Source organism: Dermochelys coriacea, chromosome 6, assembly GCF_009764565.3.
Source record: "Dermochelys coriacea isolate rDerCor1 chromosome 6, rDerCor1.pri.v4, whole genome shotgun sequence".
NCBI classification, from domain to species: Eukaryota; Metazoa; Chordata; order Testudines; family Dermochelyidae; genus Dermochelys; species Dermochelys coriacea.
The window spans coordinates 23,986,817-24,001,974 of NC_050073.1; the positions used below are offsets into that span (position 1 = coordinate 23,986,817).

General features: G+C 43.0%; 1 protein-coding gene across 17 annotated transcripts in view; it reads left to right on the forward strand.

Moving 5' to 3' along the window:
- Nucleotides 1-1,043: 1,043 nt before the first annotated feature.
- The window catches only part of SERGEF (secretion regulating guanine nucleotide exchange factor), a 263,131-nt gene continuing 249,016 nt past the window's right edge, over nt 1,044-15,158 (forward strand). For all 17 annotated transcript variants that reach the window (XR_005293772.2, XR_006282355.1, XR_006282354.1 and 14 more), the window contains exons 1-7: nt 1,044-1,184; nt 8,243-8,381; nt 9,046-9,201; nt 9,800-9,894; nt 12,407-12,467; nt 13,799-13,912; nt 14,767-14,829. Coding sequence is in view for 9 of the 17 variants with exons in the window: in XM_038407923.2 (XP_038263851.1) it covers nt 1,155-1,184; nt 8,243-8,381; nt 9,046-9,201; nt 9,800-9,894; nt 12,407-12,467; nt 13,799-13,912; nt 14,767-14,829 (658 nt within the window). In the remaining 8 variants the exon portion in view is untranslated. The remainder of the gene's footprint in view (nt 1,185-8,242; nt 8,382-9,045; nt 9,202-9,799; nt 9,895-12,406; nt 12,468-13,798; nt 13,913-14,766; nt 14,830-15,158) is intronic.

Genomic DNA, 15,158 nt, shown 5'->3' on the forward strand with positions numbered 1-15,158 from the left:
GGGCTAGTGATAAATACCAGCTACTATCCTTTCTTGCAAAAACCACATGAAAGACAATGCGACGGCTATTTCTAGATCTAGCTAAATAAACCACCTTAACAGTCTTTAATTTTTTTTTTATAAATCACATTTACATGATTTAAACCCCCCCTCATGTTTGAAGAACGTTATGAATATTGAAGCCAAGCATCTGAAAGGTAGGAAAGGCCAGATGGAAGGTTGTCTGTGTCTCCCGCATTCAGAGGCCCTGGGCAGACACCCGACGTTTTCAGAGTAGCAGCCGTGTTAGTCTGTATGCGCAAAAAGAAAAGGAGGACTTGTGGCACCTTAGAGACTAACACATTTATTTGAGCATCAGCTTTCGTGAGCTACAGCTCACTTCACCGGATGCAGGTAGTAGAAAATACAGCGGGGAGATTTTATATACACAGAGAACACGTAACAATGGGTTTTATCTTACACACTGTAAGGAGAGGTTTCAGGGTAGCAGCCGTGTCAGTCTGCATTCGCAAAAAGAAAAGGAGGACTTGTGGCACCTTAGAGACTAACAAATTTATTAGAGCATAAGCTTTCGTGAGCTACCGCTCACTTCATCGGATGCATTCGGTGGACCGTAAGGAGAGTGATCAGGTGAGGTGAGCTATTACCAGCAGGAGGGGGGGGGGACCTTTTGTAGTTTTAACCAAGCGGGGCCATTTCCAGCAGTTGAGAAGAAGGGGTGAGGAACAGTGTGTGTGTGTGTGGGGGGGGAATAGTTTTACGTGGTGTAATGACCCATCCGCTCCCAGTCTCTATTCAAGCCTAAGGTAACGGCGTCCAGTTTGCACATTAATTCCAATTCAGCAGCCTCCCCTTGGAGTCTGGTTTTGACGTTTTCTTGAACGCCAGGAGCACCCGCCTCCGCCGCCGCCCGCAGACCGTGGCCCGGCGCCAGAGGCCTCAGGGCAGGAACGGGAGCTGGGCCGTGACGCGGCTCCCGGACTCTAGCTGCAGCAGGGGGAAAGTCCCCCCCGGGGCAGAGCTCGGGCCGGCCCGGAGGAGGCTGGCTCCGGCGCGCGCGGCCCTGGGTGAAAAGAAGCGGCGAGCGCTCGCCCCGCCCCCTCCACCCGAGCGCGGCCCCGGCGCAGGCGGGGCGGGGTCGCCGGGTTGGGCCCATGGAGGCGGCGCGGGCGCTGTTTGCTTGGGTAGGTCGGTGCTCGCGGGGCAGGCGCCCTGAGCGGAGGAGGGGGGGCTGCTGCCGGGGGCACGGGCCGGTTTGCTGCCTGTGCAGGGGAAAGGTAGAGAGGAAACAGAGGCTGGGGAGGTATTTCCCTCCCCTCCCCCCCCCCCCCCGGCAATTTCCCCTCCCCTAAAACAAAATTATGGCCCCTTTGCAAGAGCAAAGACCCCCCTCCCCTCCCCTCCGCCCCCCGCACCAATGGGAGCCGGACTGTAGCCCTCCGTGCCTGCAGGGGGCCGTGTGGTGTGTCGCGGGCAGATGCACCTCGACCGTGATTCCTGGAGCCTTTGGCCGGTGGGATAAAGGGCCCCCCTCACCAAGCCCCGGGCGTGGCCCTCACAGGCCGGGGTGGGACCCTGCACCATTAGTTCTGGACGGGGGGGGGGCTAGCTGCGCACCCAGGGCCGGGCAGAGCGCGGGGTAGCCCCGCCGGAGAGTCCCAAATGCTGCGCTTTGCAGGAGCGGGGGCCGCTGCGGCACGTGGGTGGCAGGACAGAACGGTGTAAACAGGCGTCACCCCCTTTCTGCCCTTTTATATGTCAAGCTTCTCACAGAAAACCGACAGCCCAGCCCTCACACTGCCCGGGGAGCCTCTCCGGGGCGAGTCCTGAGCCCTGGCAGGTCTGAGGAATGGGGGGGGGGGTTGCTGGAGGCTTGTAGCAGCCGGGGCTGCAAAGCCGAGGGGTGGGGAAAACTGCTAACTTTCCAGGAGTCCTTTGAGCTGCCACTGTCTTGCATAAAGGCAGGTTTCAGAGTAGCAGCCGTGTCAGTCTGTATTCGCAAAAAGAAAAGGAGGACTTGGGGCACCTTAGAGACCAACACATTTATTTGAGCGTAAGCTTTCCTGAGCTACAGCTGATGAAGCTTATGCTCAAATCCGTTTGCCCGTCTCTAAGGTGCCACAAGTCCTCCTTTTCTTGTTGTCTTGCATAAAGTAGATGGAGCAGATTGCAGCCACTGTTGTGTTTAATATAGAGCAGTGGTTCCCAAACTTTGACAGCCTGTGAACCCCTTTCACTAAATTGTAAAATCTCGTGAACCCCCTCTTAAAAATGAATATTTCCAGGGATTTATGTTTAAATTTACTCCGCAATCTATGGGGCTCCTGCTGCTGGACTCCGTTGACCGCCCCGGTCAACTGAGCTCCTATGAGCTCAGGCTGCTGGCCCCGCTGACCGCCGGGGATTGGGCTGCCAGCTCCAACTGCCCGGCCCCGCTCTCCCTGGGACTCGGGTTGCCAGTCCTGTGCTGGGGTTCGGGCGGCCGGCTCCCCCGCTCGCAGGGGCAGGGCTCAGGCTGCCAGCCCCAACTGTCCTTCCCCTGCTCTCCCTGGGGCTCGGACTGTCTGCCCTGCAACCAGGTCCCACCTGCTGCCTCCAATGCCTGGGGACCTTTGGCCGCCATTAGTGAAATTTTTCTGGCAAACCCCCATAACGTTCTGCAAACCTCCAGGGGTTCACGATCCCCGGTTTGGGAACCACTGATATAGAGATATTATGCAAGATGATTACAGGTCATAGCATGGACACAGCCTGCCACTCCTTGTGCATGGGCAGGCTGCTGCCCCAGTGAAATCAGCGGGGCTCACTGGTGCTGGAACTATTTTTACAGTAGGGGTGCTGAAGGCGGAAACCATGTATTTGGGTTGTTGTTACTTCTTCAAGCCGGTGGGTGCAGCAGCACCCCTAGTTCCAGCCCCTATGATAGGTCTCCTTGCAAGGACAGCAGTTCACCCATGTGCACAATTGCAGGGTCAAGGCCTAGATTTATAACAAGTGGGAACATTGCACACTGGGTCCAGTGGTCTCCTCAGGCTGCCTGCATTAAATATGAGTATGGCTATGCATTGCATTGTGGAACTCTCTGGGTTCGCCTTTGCAACTCCTGATGCAATTCTAGGGCACACACTATGGGCATTGCCATTTGTACGGTTGAGTGTTAGCAAAGCATCCCCTTATACAAACATACCACACTGAATAAAAGTGCTAAAAATAAATAGTAAAAGGCTGGAACGGTAGTATTAAGTTCTCTATTTCTGAAGCCACTTTGTTAATCTTCACATAGAACAGATTGTGTGCTTCTATGCTTCCTTTTTAATGTTTATCTTTGTGATCCTCTTCTTTCTGATCCCATTTGAAAAAGTTCAGAAATAAAATATATTTTCTGAAAGATTTCATATTATGCCTTCCCCCCCCAGTCAGAGAATTTCAGCAGCTGTGTGTATTTTGAGAACTGTTACTGTCCAAAGTTTTTTAAAAGAAATCCTTACTAGGAGTTTGAGAGAGGAGTTTGCTCTGGCAAGTGTGCAGTCTTATGCTATCAGTGTCTACAGAATTTAAGCTTTTATTTAAAAAAAATCAAATTTGTTTCTTATTGTTGTGAAGATCACCTTATAAATGTAAGTTGAATGTGGTGTCTCCCTGACACTGCTGACACTCCAGTGCCAGCTCTGCTACTTTATAGCTTTGATAAGCATTAGCAGAGTGAAATTAGCTGACTCAAGGCCAAATTAGGGTTGCTGTTCAGAACCACAGTTGCCAACTTTTACGTGGTAAGTAAAAGCACCCCGACTTTCACAATCAGCCAAAAAATCAAGCTAATCCCATTTCAAAACAAGGCCAAAACAAGCCAATCCCTAAGAACCCCAACACTCTATGTGACTAGATCCACCAGGGGTGCAGTCTGGGACTGGAGTGGGGCTGCTGTGCACCCTAACTCTCTCCCTGCCCTTGTCCCCTCTTGCCCCTGCTTGCTGGGAGCTGATTTAAAAAAAAAAAAAAAAAAGCTACAAGCCAAAAACTAGCTAACAAGTGTCTCACAAGCCAAAAACAAGCCCAGTTTCTGTGTTTTTTTTCCCATGGATTTGGCATGTCTGTTCAGAACCCTATTTAAATGTTTCTGGGAATGGACACCTGAAAATGTGTTCTCTCTCTCTTTCTCTGCAGTGCATCATTGCAATGTGTCCTATGATAATACAGTCACCTGGTATCCACCAAAAATAATACATTAGTAGCTGATTGTGCCTTGGCCTTTTACACTGTGGAAGAGGGAGCCAATGGGCTATGCATGCCACAGCTCATATGCAAAAAGATCATAGCTGCTGATTGTCAGTCTGCATTCTGCTCAAATATCTGCATGGTTCATAGACACCAATTCCTCTGAAAGTTTTCCCCTTCCCTTTGAAGTCAAGAGGAGTTTTGCCATTCACTTCAATGGGACCAGGATTTCAGCTGTAGTGCATAAAGGGACATGGGAGGCAGGGTGTGGATAGCTATAGTTGGCCCCACCTGCTCTGATACCCACAAACTCTGGTGTGCAGTAGCCATATTGGTCAAAAATAGTCATCATACAAATTTGCAAGAGTAAGTGGAGATAGGCACCTCAGGCAACTGGAAACCTTTCTCCCCCATCCTGAAGGCTGCTAGCTGCTCAAGGTGTCCATCTTCTCTCTTCCTGCCATCTCACCTTGCCCTTTTATTTTCAGCATCTAATTGTGCTATAGTCCTTGCAGTGTGTATATGAGTTTCCCTCCAAGAAGAGTTGTGCAATTAGTGAGCAGTGATAAATCCCCAAACCATCTGATATTATATGTACTATTTATAATGGAGTGATTAACACCGATTTCCAGCTTCCTGTTGAGCTGGAATCTTGAAATGTAATGCACACATTCATTGTAGGCCATGCAGTGCAAGCCAAATCCCTAAAATGAACTTTGACCTCTCCATCCAAGAACCCTTTTGTGATACAGTCTTAAAATTTGCTACATTAATTTCTTATTGATACCATCTCTCTTTAAGAGACATCAGGTGCTCCATAACCTGTGTGGGAGAGAGAAGGAACCCAGATGAGGCAGAGGATTTGAGGTGGAAAAGGGCCAGTGAAAAATCATAATGATTAATTTCTGCTTGGGGGCAGTAATTTTGGGCTGAGGTCAGCATCACCCAGGACCAAGTGTTTGCTAAGAATGTTGTGGAAGGCAAGGAAATGTGCTATTGGCATTGATGTTGATAGCAGTCCATGAGTCTGGCTGATCTGACTATAAACTCATGCTGCTGAGAATCCTCAAAGACATTTTAAGACTTCCCATATTTTATTTTCGGTGGTTACTTTGTGCTATTTATTTAGCTGGCTTGGTTTTAGCTTATAAATATACCAGTAGCTTCTCTTTATGCCCTGTCTGAGTTGAAAGAGCTGACTAATTAGAGACAAGTGTTTCCATTTCACCAGTTCCAACTTCCAAATGAGACAGCATGTGCCTTTTACCTCATTTTGGGGGTAGTATGCTGAGAGAGCATCTACATTAATGAAAACATAGTGGAGGGTGGTTACATTTATTAGCATAATTACTGCATGCATAATTTTAACACTAACAAGCCTTACCCATTCTTTAGTTGTAGGCACACTGGGCTAAACTCAGCACTGATATGTTCGGGCACCATTCCATGAATAGCATCGTAGTTATGCTAGCATACATTAGTAGTGAATTTGGCTCAAAGTGCCTCAAATTATCTTGCCAAATTGTCTTAGTTAGCCAGGGATACATTTTATTTGTACAATTATAAAAAGGAATTTGAAAATATTCAACAGCTTTTCTGTGGAATATTTGACAAGCCCATGGCTGCATAAAAAGAACACAGCTTATGCCATTCGTATCATTCTGTGGGTTGAGGGTTTGTATGATAAGGAAACAGATGCATGCAAAAAATAAGCACATTTTGGCATAGAGAAATGGGATAGCTGTTTTTTAAAATAATCAGCCAGATGTTCTCAGTAGGTCTCCGCTTAGGGACTTATTTGGTAAATTAGTGAGAGCGGTGGCCATTTATAGTATGTATGGTATCACAGTGCAGACCATTCATAGTTTACCTTATGGCAGTCCATATTGTTTGAATGAGAAGCTGCACTGGAATTGATTTGCTACTGCATGGTGGGAAGGATGTTTTAGTAATGGCTAGAGCACTGGACTGGGACTCAGGAGACCTAGATTCAGTTTCTGGCTTAGCCGCAGATTTGCCATGTGATCTTGAGCAGATCTATTAATCTATTTTTTGCCTTAGTTCTGCATTTGTAAAATGGGGATAATACTTTTACCTGACAGGGATGATGTGAGACTAAAATTCAGGAAGGGGAGTGAGGCGCTCAGTAACTACTGTATTGAGGGCAACATAAGTACTTAGTTGACTGCCCACAGCTTTATGGACTGCTTCGGTGATGCTGACTGCCTTAATATTCTGCATCTCAAGTTGTGAACTGAAACCCTCCCACGATTTAAAATGTAGTATAAACTTTGCTCAGCAGCTCTGAAATTCAGTCCCTATACTGTACAGTACAACATTCTGCATTACCTATGATATTTCTCTAAAAAGAGGTGTTCCCTTGCTTAAGATACATCATGGCAGATGTAGCGATTGCTGTGATAAATATGGATTCTGTATTGATCACAATTGCAAATATTTTTATATGAGTGCTGGTTATGGAGAATCTTGCATTTGTACGCCAGCAATTAGGCACTTCACATTTTTATATTCTTTAATACCTAGTAGTTTATTAATGCAGTCTCTTACACTTTTACATAGTAACTTTTATCCATATGTTTGTGGTTTATAACAGGTTGTTTGTGTATCTGCTACAGTTTTACATGCATACTGTAGGCATTGCCATGCATCTTTTAAATATTATGCACAATACAGCAATTGCCAATTTGTCTCAATCCATTTGCTCACTCAGGCTTCTAGTTTACAGTGCAAATATTCATAGGAAATTATAATCTGCTTCTAATATTATTTCAGGTTACAGTGGAGAAAAATTAAACTAATAGATTTTAAAACCAGATGGGACCATCATGTAATTCTAGTTTGACCTGTTGCAAGATGCAGGACACAGAATTTCACCAAATGATTCCCGCATCAATTACATAACTACTGTGAAAATATCGCATCTTGCAAATTTTAGTCTGAATTTGTATAGCTTTACCTTCCAGCTATTGAATCGTGTTATGCCTTTGTCTGCTAGAATAAAGAACTTCTACTTCAGAAATATTGTCCCCATATATCAGAGTAGCAGCCATGTTAGTCTGTATCCATAAAAAGAAAAGGAGTACTTGTGGCACCATAGAGACTAACAAATTTATTAGAGCATAAGCTTTCGTGAGCTACAGCTCACTTCGTCGGATGCATGTAGATACTTACAGACTATGATCGAGTCACCTCTTAACCCTGTCTTGAATAAACAAAATAGATCGATCGTTAGAGCCCTGTGCGGATACAAAATTTGTATCTGCATCTGATCTGCGATCTGCAAACATGGTCCGTGGATATCCCCATCCACAGATACAAAGTGGATAGCTGCGGATTTGCAGGGCTCTATTGATCTTTAGTCTCTCACCGTAAATGTAGGTTTTCCAGACCTAAAATCCTTTATGTAGGTCTTTTCTGAACCCTTTTCAATTTGTCAACATCCTTTTTAAAGAGTGGACACGAGAACTGGACACAATATTCCAGGAATGGTCTCATAAATACTGTATGTGCAATGGTAATACCACCTCTTTACTTGTAATCAGTACTCCCCTCCTTTTTTTTAAAATTTCCTCAACAAAATTCATGCAAGATTGCAAGATTTAAAGATGGAGGTGCCAACAAACTTTGCAAAGTGTTTAGATGGACCTTCTGCTCTTTGAATAAAATACAGGTCTTAAACTGTATAATATTATACATGCAGTATTCATCTCTTTCAGCTTCACCGCAATCTTGTGAATTCTTAAGTACTAGTGGATAAAATTGGCTGATGTTTCATGGCAGAGGCATGTTGAACTTGCACTATCTGATGCCTGCTCAGTAATTTTTAAAGGGTTTGCATATAATGGGCCTAAGATCCAAGGTATCTGTGTTCTAGGTTCTGCATAACAAAATATGGACAAGTTGAGTTTTTTTAAACCCTAAATAAACCCATTTCTCATTAAAGGCTAATAAATTGCTTTATCAATAAAGCTCTTTCATATTTTTATTTTTCTGTATGTGTTTAAAGGGTGCAAACAGCTATGGGCAGCTCGGCCTTGGTCATAAAGAGGATGTGCTGTTGCCCCAGTCTCTGAAAGATTTTTCTTGCAAACATCAAAACATTAAGAGCATTGCTGGAGGAGGAGGACACTCTGCAGTTATTACTGGTAACAGACATTCACATAACATATGCAGTGCAAGGGCTGGCATGTTTCTGAATGAGAAGCTTCTTGCTGGGCATCTCCCGGCACTGTGCTGCCACCTATGTGTGGATTGCAGTTTCTAGCAAGTGCCAATCTGTAATTGCAAAGTGGAAACGTTATTCGCTGCCAATTAGTTGAATTGTTTTGAAGGGGAGTTATGTTATTTCAGTTGCCTCTAATGGTCATTTTATGATTATGTGATAATTATTTCTTAGCCTGTTCTACCTGCTTCGTATGCAAGAGGGTTCATTACTTTGGGGGGAAGAGAAGATATTTCACTTTACCTTAAGATGTGTCCAAACCCCTGATTGGAAAGTTCTACCATAAATAATGGATACTTAGGAAATAGGAAGGATATGAAGGAGAAAGTGAATGGGATGAATGACTTCCCTCTGAAACACTATGGGGGAGCAATGTTAATGTTAGAATCATCTCCCTTGACAGTCACATTCTCCCTGGCTGTGTCTATACAAGAAAGAAAAGTGTATTTTTAATTTGTTAAAGATATATAATTTTATCATGAGAAGACAAGGCCTATGCATGCAGTGCTAATTTATCACAGGATCACAATGTGTGTATGATTCTGTTTTGTCTGTGTTATGACAGTGACGGTGGTTTTATTTTGCAGGTGCAGGAGAACTCTTTGTATGTGGCCAAAACAAAGGAGGACAATTAGGACTCAATCACACTGAGGATGTCCTGTGTTTTACTTCATGCACTGCACTGTCTAATGTTTGTGTGATACAAGTTGCCTGTGGTTGGGATTTTACAATCATACTTACAGGTAAGTCTATCTCACTAATAATAATACCTACCTCTTATATAGTGCTTTCATCAGCATACCTGAAAGTGCTTTACAAATGAGGCCAGTATCATTATCTCCATTTTACAGACGGTGAAACTGAGACTCAGAGCAGTTTAATGGCTTGCCCAAGGTCACCCATCAGGCCAGTAGCAAAGCCAGGAATTGAATTCAGGTCTCCTAGTCCCGTGCTCTGTGCACTAGGCCGTAGTGTCTCCCACTAGGGCTGGGAGAAATATTATGACATACAGTAAAAGCACAGAGCTCTGTCGTACCAAGGTCTGTACAAAGCCTGAGCGCTCAGAGGTTTTATGCTATTTGCTTTGCAAGTGGAATTGCTGAATGTTCTGCACACTCGCTCTTCAGTTATCTTTAGACCTTTACAGAATATGGTTTATAAGACCACGAGCCCTTGAGCTTTTGGAAAAGGGACTGTTCAGTTCTTTATATGCTGTGCTGTGGTATCTGGCATATAGTTCTTTTAACAATGTGTTATGGTATCTTGCTTATAACCATAAATGTACCCTAAGGTATAATGTTATGAGTTGCACTGCTCCAACAAGGCTGTATTATGTTGCAGGAAATGGCCAAGTTTTATCCTGTGGGTCTAACTCTTTTGGACAACTAGGAGTCCCTCAAACTTCAGGAGGATGCTTGATTCCACAAAAGATTGAGGTAAAGACTCAACAAAGTTGTCCTCTACAAATCTGGTCCTGTTTTCAGCGCCCCATAAAAAACTCACTAAAGGATTTCAGTGAGTTTTGGATCAAGCCCTTGTACTCATTAAAGAGAAGAGAATTATTCGTGTGAATGATAAATATCCAGGATTAGGCACTTTAAGAGAGTTAATACTATAGACATTAGAAAGTCAGCACTTCAGGAAGTTAAGTGTGTGTGTGTGTGTGTGTGTGTGTGTGTGTGTGTGTGTTTTAAATGAAGAAGGTGCCAACTTTTACTAGAGATAATGGTACATTTTGGAAAAGGACATAAAATTTCATCCACACACATTTTAATAGCCACGGTCAACCAAACAATGGTCCAAATCCTCAGATGTTGTAAACTGACTGAAGTCAAAGGAGTTATGTTGAATTTCCCCATCTGAGGCTCTGACCCAGGGCTTATAAGGTGTTAGAAATGTTTCAGTACACACTTGAGGAAAGAAGGAAAGGATTTCCACTGATCTTAAATTTTATTTAGTTTCTTAGGGTTTTATGTTGAAAAATTCAAAGGATCAAAGGAGAACTTGTTAAAAAATAGCTGATTTCAATACAATCAGCTTTGTTCTGGGATGTCTACTGTAGGAAAGCTTTTGTTCAATTGAGTTCCTTCTGCTGGCACATGCTATATAAATGCCAATTCTTTGGTTTTGTGCTTCTCCATTTATAATTTAGCAGTGCAACGTAATATGTGGAAAGATCTTTTAGCAAAGGTTGCAGAATCCATTCCTAAAATTTTATTTTTCACAAGAAAAATCAGTGTGAGAAATCAGCACTTTTGATCATCCCTACAATAAGAAACTAGTGTGTGTGCAGGGAAATTAAAATTTTATGGATTTTAGATGCATTTTCTTTGACATTATAAGCAGCAGCTAAAAAGGAATTTTAAACAAAGTGAAAAATACATTAGTATTGTCCTCATTTAACCTCAAAATGTTTATCAAACCATATCAATTTCAAAAGAAATATGTTTGAAGACTAGGGAATCCCATTTCTTATTAGTCTGTCTCTTGCACTCATAAGCACTGAGGGGCAGACTCTTAAACCCCAGCCTGTGCTGAATAATACCGTACTTCACAGATAGTCATCATTGCAGTCAATGGGAGTACTTATGGGGTAAGGCACAACTCAGCATGAATAAGGGTATCAGAATCTGTGTCTGAAGTAATTGCTTTAAAAATCTTATAAGAAATAACTACTGAGACTTATGTATCCTCAGAGCAGCTTTACTACTGTTGGCTATGAACCCAGCAGTGTGAATGAATTCCTCATGGCAGCACTATTCTCTCCTTCTAATTAATCCCTGTTTACACTTTGGTTTCGATTTTTAGAACATTAATGAAATTCTTTCCTCTCCCAATAAATTCCCATTTCTGTTGTATTGAAGAGAACTCCTGGTCTCTTCAATACAAGCTTCAGAAATGGCAAAGTCCTTTCTGGTTCTTTGGTTAGGATTACCAGTCTCATTGCCAATGCCAAAACCTGTCTGTTGCTTTTTTTAAATTCAGGGACAGCATGGGTATAGAAACGAGAGAAAGACCTGTGAAGTTATCTAGTCCTCTTGGGCACAGGGACTGTGTCATGCCTTGTTTTTGTATACCACCTACCATCCTTGGAAGGTGCTGCATTACTACTGATAATTATAGTCTCCCACCCTGACAATGCAGGCTCATTCTGCATCTACAGTATTTTCTAGTGGGGTTTTACACAGCTGGTATATATCTGTCAATAACTAATTTAATAAACCACTTGAGCAGTGTTTTGTAAGTACTACTTGTGTTACATTAAATGCTCATGTTCGCTGCCATTTATTTTATATCAATATTACATCCACAAAACTATGTTAAAAGATTGTTAAGTTTGCAAAATCAAGTTAGGAAATGCCAGAATTAAGGCATCCCATGCAACCTTAATTTGGTCCTTCCCGTGCATAAGTGTTATAATACAGTTTAATTCAATGTTCATACCTAAAGACAGGGTCTTATAACGGAAGTGTTAGACACCAGTAACTATAAGTGTGCTGCCAGCTCTGTCTAAATTATTAAATTGCCCATCATCATAGTATGTTGGAACCAATTAATTGTTTTGCACTGTTGACTAATGTGGCCGCTTGTTACTGATATTTGTTACTGAACGTCCAGTATGCTAAAAGGGGGACTATAAAATTGTGTATGTTTGCATCTTAGTTACAAATCGCTGAGATTTCTTCCTTCATGTGAGTATTTTCAGCTCAATTGTTGGTCTGCTGCTGTACTATTGCACTTCTGGAAGTTTTGCTTGGTTTTCTTAAGAAATTCCCAAGCTGTATTGAAATGAGACTGAATTATATTCTAAAATAAATATCTTTGTGCTGAACTCTGTGACATATAGTCTGTAAATATGATAACATTTTCTTGCATTTGCATGGATAAAACGTGTTTCCCTCTGAGAGGTGTAAAATGCAAATATGTTTTTTTATGATGTTTGAATAGTCCCTCACAGAGAAGGTGGTGAATGTTGCTGCAGGACTCAGACATGCTCTTGCTGCTACAGGTGAATATGCCATCATAAATTTAACATTTCAGTTAGAAACTAATAGTACTTTTAGTATGTGAGATGTCTAATAGCTTACATTAAAAAAGAAGGCAGGGGAGGGAAAGGATTTATGATTTTATTCCTATTCACTACAGAAGCCATAGGAAAATGACACCTGAAAAATCCTGTCCATGTTAAGGGCAGGCATGTTAGGCAAGAACATGATACTGAATATGCTCTTTCTAAAAAATGGTGCTGAAAGAAAACTATCCAAGAGCACAGGGCCAGATTTTCAAAGCTAGTTAGGCATCTAAAATAGCTTTGAAAATTTGACCCTTAGTGACTTTTTGGGTCTCCTACTATCAGCCATGCTCTATCGTGGCGGGTCATAGTTTGTATGAACTTTAAGGCCTTTTCCTGCTATCTGTTTTCAGAATTCTCCAAGGCTTGATGGGGAGTCTTTCACAGTCAATTCTATGGATTTGACAGGGTTTTGCTGCAATCAACAGTCAGCACATTGCTTTCTTGTTGTTACTTGCATATGAGTTCCAGACAGTTGGGTATTGGGTGAAGGGCTAAAGGGCTGAGATAGAGATTGGAAGAAATGTGTAGTCTAGTGGTTGGAACAAGAACTAGGAATCAAGCACCCCTGAGTTCTGACCACAATTCTCAATTATAATCCAGATCTGGATACTTGCATCCTCTGGGCTAAATTATGACCAGCCATAGGGGTCTGAGCAGAGGGCTACTGGGTATAAGAGGTTAGGTCACAGTGTAGCAGGGAAATCAGCCTCTGTGGGGTTGTTACTTCTTTACTGCTTCCCAGCAAGTCAGCCAGCACAGCTCAGTTGGCATGGAGAGTGTAGTAAGCTGTGCCAGGTAAAGGGGTGGCAGAATTTATTTCTCCACTGGAGGCTGAATTGTGGGACTTAATTGTGATTCTTTGAATCACAGTTCGGTCCCATATCCTCTCTTGAGGCAGTGCAAATACGCAATTCTCCTCACTGTGAGTCTTGAGCAACTCCACAATGTAGCCCTCAGGGATTTGGAGCAAGACACATACCCCTCTTTGATTCAGGTTTCTCCATTTATAAAAGGAGAGTAATAACCACCTGCCTCTTGGAGGCCTTGTCAGGATTCATTCAATGTGTGTGAAGTGTGTTTGGGACGAAAAGCGTTGTATAAATAGAAAGCAGTATTCGTTATAGATAACTTTTTTAATTAACACCAATATAAACTAAGCCAAGCAAACACTCTTTTGAAATTAGTTAACAAGAGAAAAGACAGTCAACTGAATTTGTTAGCAATTGCTGTGCTTTAATTTCCCTTTGTATGCTCACACTGAGAAGAAAGCGGCATGGTGTTCCAGTGGGGAACAGGCATGGCTTCTTGGGCAAACCGGGCAAGCCAAGGGAAAATGATCCCATCCTTCTTGACAGCAAAAGAACCTTGTAAAGTAACAGGTAACTAAAGAATCACACTTTTTCTTTGTAAAGACAGTAGCACTGGAAACAGTAATATATAGACCATGTATATATATACAAACAATGCATCTTTTCTTTAACCCTCCTGGTGTGTTATCTACGCTTCCCATAATTTTGCAGTGATTCAGATGCATTACAGAAGGTCATTACAGAAGTAATGAATTCATTGATGCTGGTTAAGGGGCAAATCCAGACCCCCTCCTGCATGGTCACGGTGGGAACTAGTGCAGCTGCTGTGTGCAAAGAGGGGATGTGAATGTAAGGGAGCTGTGTTCCGTGACAGCATGGAGTGGGGCTGGAACATGGGTGGGCTGATGTGCTGGGAGTGGGACTTCGACACTCTATGGACCCTCCTGTCTCTCTCACATTACAGGGTTGTGAGTGGCCATGGTAATGGCCATGGAGTGGCTCTGCAGATGTGCTGTGGCTTGCAGATAGGTTTCCCCTCTGTGTTCCCAAGCATATCTCTGTAACACCTGGTCTTGGTGTTCCAGTGTGAACTGGCATGACCAGGGCTTGGGGTCTGGATTTCTCCTTAATCACAGAAACACATCATCAGCACTACATTTTAAATATGTTCTCAGGAACTGGCACAGTCGTTTGCAGTATGTCTGTGGTATGGAATGGGAACACAGGTTCACGATCCCCTGGACAAATAATGCTGACTTCCTTGGGATCTGTGTTCCATATGCTGAGACCTTCTGATGTAAAATACATAATACACAGCACTTATGGTGCAATTTCTGAAGTAATATAGTTCTATTCTGTACAAGGGATCTGGGCATAGAATTGTGTCTTGCCTGTACTTATTCCATGGAACTGATATTTCCTAGGTCTGGAAGATGTGCAGGTGAAAAGAATCACTGCCAGCTCCTACCATTCAGTGTCACTTACAGGTAGGCCCTAGGTATATATGTACGTATTAGTAGGCTTGGGCAATGTATTTAGAAGCTAGATATTTGTGACTCTTAATTTTTGTTCTAGCTGGGCTCTGCTTAGTTTGTAAAATCTGATGGGATCAAAGCAAGCATGCTATAACTTCAGTGGTATTCATTTGTTTGAAAGAGTAAATTATCAAAAAATAGAGTTAAGTGGATTTATTTGCTTTGAACACCATCTCCTCCCAAAGAGATCCTAGCCATCCCTGGTCAGGATCTCTTTGGGGAGGAGACGGTGTTCAAAGCAAATACATTCACTTAACTCTATTTTTTGACAGTCATTTGGG